The sequence below is a fragment of the Mauremys reevesii genome, linkage group 22 (genome assembly GCF_016161935.1).
Source record: "Mauremys reevesii isolate NIE-2019 linkage group 22, ASM1616193v1, whole genome shotgun sequence".
In the NCBI taxonomy this organism is placed as follows: domain Eukaryota; kingdom Metazoa; phylum Chordata; order Testudines; family Geoemydidae; genus Mauremys; species Mauremys reevesii.
Genome location: NC_052644.1, coordinates 22556167 through 22562368, shown reverse-complemented (window position 1 = coordinate 22562368; position 6202 = coordinate 22556167). Strand labels below are relative to the sequence as shown.

The following is a 6202-nucleotide window of genomic DNA, read 5'->3' as shown; positions in this document are numbered from 1 at the left end:
CCTCTCTGCTGGCCCCAGAACGGAGCATTTCCCGCTGCAGGCCTCCATGTGTGAGGGCGGCTGTGGGCACATGCATCCGGTGGGGGGGCAGGGTTGGTGCCGAGGGAGGTAGGTGTGAGAGTGGGTGTGCTAGCTGCTGCATGTGAGGGTGGGTGTGTGAGCGAGAGTGAGCGTGCGAGCTGGTGCATGTGAGGGTGGCCGTGCGAGCTGGTGCGTGTGAGGGTGGGCGTGCGAGCTGGTGCATGTGAGAGCGAGCGTGCGAGCTGGTGCATGTGAGGGTGGGCGTGCAAACGGCTGCATGTGAGGGTGGGCATATGAGCTGGTGCACGTGAGGGAGGGTGTGCGAGCTGGTGCGTGTGAGAGTGAGCGTGCGAGCTGGTGCGTGTGAGGGTGGGCGTGCGAGCTGGTGCATGTGAGGATGGGTGTGCGAGCTGGTGCATGTGAGAGTGAGCGTGCGAGCTGGTGCATGTGAGGATGGGTGTGCGAGCTGGTGCATGTGAGAGTGAGCGTGCGAGCTGGTGCATGTGAGGGTGGGCATATGAGCTGGTGCGTGTGAGGGAGGGCGTGCGAGCTGGTGCATGTGAGGGTGGGTGTGCGAGCTGGTGCATGTGAGGGTGGGTGTGCGAGCTGGTGCATGTGAGGCTGTAAGGGTGGGCGTGCGAGCCAGTGCATGTGAGGGTGGGCATATGAGCTGGTGCGTGTGAGAGTGAGCGTGCGAGCTGGTGCGTGTGAGGGTGGCCGTGCGAGCTGGTGCATGTGAGGATGGGTGTGCGAGCTGGTGCATGTGAGAGTGAGCGTGCGAGCTGGTGCGTGTGAGAGTGAGCGTGCGAGCTGGTGCATGTGAGGGTGGGCGTGCAAACGGCTGCATGTGAGGGTGGGCATATGAGCTGGTGCGTGTGAGGGAGGGCGTGCGAGCTGGTGCATGTGAGGCTGTAAGGGTGGGCGTGCGAGCCAGTGCATGTGAGGGTGGGCGTGCGAGCTGGTGCATGTGATGGTGGGCGTGCGAGCTGGTGCGTGTGAGGCTGTGAGGTGGGCGTGCGAGCCAGTGCATGCGGCTGGTGCACACTCCCTCCTTCCCCCATCCTCTCCCCCACCCCCACCCCTGCCAGCTCTCGGAGAGACGCTTGTAAACACCTTTATGGATTTTATTAAAATAGGAAACTCGGACGAGACCCAGAAATGGTTGGGATCACAGGCTCCGGGGGAGGGGGGCAGGAGTGCACCCCCTGCAAACCCCCCCCCTTCCCGGCTCCGCCCCTCCCAAACCCCGCCCCTCCCCAGATTATTACAAATTAAAAAATACCTCTGCTCTGCGTTTCGCGCGAGGAGCAAGGGCTGGGGTGCCCGGAGTCACATAGTCATTAAAAAACCCCACAGCCTGTGCCAGCCATGGCCCCATGGCTGAAAATAGACTCTCGACCGAAACAGCCGCTACCACAAAATAATATTTTGTCGTCCCCCCCTCCCCCACCACCTCTTTCTCTGGGTGCCGGGTTTTTTTCCACCCTCCCCCCCACCCCGTTTAATCCCACGACCACCAAAAAAAAAAAAATTATTCCAGGGTTGGTTGGTTGGTTGGTTGGGTTCCTTTTTTTCGCTTTTAGTAACCTGGCAGCCCAGGCAGGGCCGGGAATGCCCAGCGGTATCAAAAGAGTTTCAAGTTTTGGGGAGCGGCGCGGGGTGGACACGCACCTTCCCGGCCTTTGATTGGGGCGAGGGGGAGAAACGGAGACATCTTGGTCAACTGGGCCCTGAGAAAACTGCCAACGTAAAAGCCAAAGGGTAAACCAGAGAGAGGTGGAAATCTCAGGGCAGGGGAGGGACAGACAGATAGGGAGGGGGACAGGGACGGGGCAGGAGGGACACAGAGGCAGTTGGGGTGGGAGCCAGCGGGGGGGGACATGGCGTCCAACGGGAGCCGATCCGTCATGGGCGGGTTGCGGGGGGGTCTCTCTCCCCGGAGGCATTTCCCCGCTCCCCCTCCCGGGGCCGCCGGGGGGCGGGCGGGCCGCGTGGTCGGGGCGGGCGGAGGGGGGAAGGCAGGCCGGCCGCAAGGGGCGTCCCCGTCCTCAGATCTGCGTCTCCTGCACGTTCTCCTTTGAGCTGCTCTTGAACAGCAGAGGTTCGTGGATGGAGTTCAGCAGCGGGTTCTTGGCGCACGCCAGGGCCCCCGCGTTGTTGTTGTAGTGGGCCTTGAAGGCCGCGTAGTGGTTGAGGTGGTCGTGCTCCAGGGCCGGCAGGGCCAGGTGGCTGTCGCCGGGGGCGCCGGCCGCGGCCGGCAGCTCGTCCTCCACGTTGATGATCTCGATGGTGCGGGTGGGGCCGTGGTGCTTGTGGAACTGGTGCTGCTTGCGCAGCTTGTAGAAGACGATCAGCATGACGGCCGCCATGAAGGTGATGGCCACGAAGCAGCCGATGATGATCTTGGTGGTCTTCATCACGTCGTCCAGGTCCTTCATGCCGCCCTCGGCCGCGTCGGTGATGGGCACGGTGTAGGGCTTCTCCGTGGAGCGGGTGGAGCGGGGCGTCAGGGAGGTGGTGGAGTAGGTCACGTCCCAGCCCACGGCGGGCGTGGGGCCCGGCTCCTTCTTGGTGGGCAGCGCGTCCTCCTGGGCCGTCTCCAGCGTCTCCACGGTGACGGTGGTGAAGTAGGTGTAGCCGGTGGCGGCCGGGTCCACGGCCGAGACGTTGAGGGTGGCCGAGGCCGTGGTGTTGCCGGCCGAGTTGGTCACCATGCAGGTGTACTGCCCCGTGTCCTGCACCGTCACGTTGGTGAAGTTGAGCGTGCCGTCGTGCAGCACGGAAATCCGCACCCGGTACGAGCCGTGCGTCATCAGCGTCCCATTGGGCGTCAGCCAGTTGACCGAGGTCATGGAGGTGCCCGTCCGGCACTTCAGCTCCGCCGCCATCCCCTCCGTCACGTTGAGGTCGGTGGGCGGCTCGACGATGACCGGCGCGTAGCAGGTGAAGTGGCTCTGGTCCAGCTCGCCGATGTAACGCCCCTTGAGGTTGGCCGGGGCGTGGCAGCGGGCGCAGCAGGTGGTGTTGTTGGGCACCGTCTCCTTCAGCCACCAGCTGAGCCAGAGGACGTCGCAGTTGCAGTGCCAGGGGTTGTGGTTCAGGTGCACCCGCTCCAGCCGGTGCAAGGGGGTGAAGAGGTCGTGGGGCAGCGACATGAGGTTGTTGTGGGACAGGTTCAGCTCCTCCAGCGACTTGAGGTCGTCGAAGGCGTTGCGCTCGATGGTGGACACCTGGGCATGCATCAGCCACAGCTTGCGCAGGCTGGTGAGGCCCTGGAAGGAGCCGGGGCGGATCATGTCCAGCCGGTTCCCCGACAGCTCCAGCTCCTCCAGCCGCACCAGCGCCGTCAGGTTGGGGATGTCCTTGAGGTTGCACATGCCCAGGTTCAGGTACCGCAGGTTCACCAGCCCTTCGAAGGCCGCCTCGGAGATGTACTCCAGCTTCTTCAGCTCGCCCAGGTCCAGGCGGCGCAGGGAGGGCACCCGGTTGAAGGCGTAGGACGGGATGCTCTCGATGGGGTTGTTGCGCAGCCACAGCTCCCGCAGCTTGGAGAGGTACTCGAAGGCCTGGGTGGGCACCGTGGCCAGGCGGTTGTCGAAGAGCTCCAGCGTGTTGAGGTTGGGCAGCCCGTTGAAGGCGCCCACCTCGATCTTGCGGATCAGGTTCTTGCTCAGCTGCAGGATCTCCAGGTGCCGCAGGTGCTTGAAGGTGTCGGTCTTGATGAGCTGGATGTTGTTCTCCTGCAGGTTGAGGTACCGGGTGTTGATGGAGATGCTCTCCGGCACCTCCACCAGCTCCCGGCGCGTGCAGATCACCCGGCTGGCCTGGTTGCTGCAGGAGCAGGCGGCCGGGCAGGAAGTGGGCGACGCTCCGGCCCACGCCAGCGAGGGCAGCCACAGGCCCAGCAGCAGGACCGGCTTCCAGAGCATCCTAGAGGGACGGGGAGGCGGCGGCCCCCTCCGGGAGCAGCAACGGGGGGCAGCCATGTCCAACGTTCATGCTTTAATGGGCAAAACCTCCTCTGGGCAGGCTCTTGAATACCTAGAGACTGGAGACACAACGGAAGAGAGAGACTCGTTAGCGTCATCCCTGCGCCTCGGGGCCCATCCCCACGGGGAGAGACCAGGTAACATCGTCCCTGGGCCCCGGGGCCCATCCCCACGGGGAGAGAGACCAGGTAACATCGTCCCTGGGCCCGGGGCCCATCCCCACGGGGAGAGAGACCAGGTAACATCGTCCCTGGGCCCGGGGCCCATCCCCACGGGGAGAGAGACCAGGTAACATCGTCCCTGGGCCCCAGGGACCAGCCCCCCGGGGAGAGACCAGGTAACATCGTCCCTGGGCCCCAGGGACCATCCCCAGGAGGAGAGAGACCAGGTAACATCGTCCCTGGGCCCCGGGGCCCATCCCCACGGGGAGAGAGACCAGGTACCATCGTCCTTGGGCCCCGGGGCCCATCCTCACGGGGAGAGAGACCAGGTAACATCGTCCCTGGGCCCCGGGGCCCATCCCCACGGGGAGAGAGACCAGGTAACATCGTCCCTGGGCCCCAGGGCCCATCCCCACAGGGAGAGAGACCAGGTAACATCGTCCCTGGGCCCCAGGGACCATCCCCAGGAGGAGAGAGACCAGGTAACATCGTCCCTGGGCCCGGGGCCCATCCCCACAGGGAGAGAGACCAGGTAACATCGTCCCTGGGCCCCAGGGACCATCCCCAGGAGGAGAGAGACCAGGTAACATCGTCCCTGGGCCCTGGGGCCCATCCCCACGGGGAGAGACCAGGTAACATCGTCCCTGGGCCCTGGGGCCCATCCCCACGGGGAGAGACCAGGTAACATCGTCCCTGGGCCCTGGGGCCCATCCCCACGGGGAGAGACCAGGTAACATCGTCCTGGGCCCTGGGGACCATCCCCACGGGGAGAGAGACCAGGTAACATCGTCCCTGGGCCCCAGGGACCATCCCCAGGAGGAGAGAGACCAGGTAACATCGTCCCTGGGCCCCAGGGACCATCCCCAGGAGGAGAGACCAGGTAACATCGTCCCTGGGCCCTGGGGACCATCCCCACGGGGAGAGAGACCAGGTAACATCGTCCTGGGCCCCAGGGACCATCCCCAGGAGGAGAGAGACCAGGTAACATCGTCCCTGGGCCCCGGGGCCCATCCCCACGGGGAGAGAGACCAGGTAACATCGTCCCTGCACCCCAGGGACCATCCCCAGGAGGAGAGAGACCAGGTAACATCGTCCCTGGGCCCGGGGCCCATCCCCAGGAGGAGAGAGACCAGGTAACATCGTCCCTGGGCCCCAGGGACCATCCCCACGGGGAGAGACCAGGTAACATCGTCCCTGGGCCCCGGGGCCCTGGTTGAATTTCTCCCTCCATCATATATGCCCTGTGGATCCCAGGCCCGTCTTTTTGTGCCCCAGTTTCTAGCTGAAGTGCAGGGACCGTGCTGGGTTCTGGGGCTGGGGTGGGGGGAGGTACATGAAAGGCCCAGTTATTCTGGCAGGGGGGTGACAGAAGGGGCCAGCTATAGTTAGCCTGAGACGCGGGGTGAGGGCCGCACCACCTCCCTCAATGGCCCAGTGACCTTCCCCGCCACTCGCCACAATGCTGAGATCAATATCGCAACAGGATCCACAATTCCCTTGGGGCTAAAATCACCTGCAACAATATTTCCTCCCTCCGCCATCCCCCTTTTAAAAAAACAAACACAAAATTTCTCTCCGTGAACAGTCTGCAAAGGCCCCAAACTTTCCCCCCCTAAATCCTTATGGAAACCCGAACACCTGCCCCCCCCACCCCGCCCGCTCCAAAACACGGTTTTGGAATCTCAACGTTTCTTGGTTCCGCATTTTAAAAAATGGAAAGTTTTCGATGGAACGAGGAGGAAACCAACCCTCAAGTGTTTTGAATTTCCCACAACGAGCAACTGGCCCGTTGTGGGCAGCTGCGTCGCCCAGAGGAACCAGGACTCCGACGGGGACTAATCCGACGCCCAGGACGGTCCCGTCCCAAGCTGGAAAACGCCTGGCTTACCCCCTAGAACCAGGGCACCGTCCCTCTTCGAACCCCCAGTGCTAACGGGTTTGCCTCTGAACATCCCCGCGACTCTGGCTGAATTCTTGGCTTCAAAGCCTCCAGCCCCACAGATGACCCATAGCTTCATAGCGTTTAGGGCC

General features: G+C 63.7%; 1 protein-coding gene across 1 annotated transcript in view; it reads right to left on the bottom strand.

Moving 5' to 3' along the window:
- Positions 1-1929: 1929 nt before the first annotated feature.
- Positions 1930-6202, bottom strand: part of LRRC4B (leucine rich repeat containing 4B) — a 28325-nt gene continuing 24052 nt past the window's right edge. The window contains exon 2 of the mRNA XM_039510605.1: positions 1930-4069. Within this exon, the coding sequence (XP_039366539.1) occupies positions 2070-4007 (1938 nt within the window). The 5' untranslated portion in view covers positions 4008-4069 and the 3' untranslated portion in view covers positions 1930-2069. The remainder of the gene's footprint in view (positions 4070-6202) is intronic.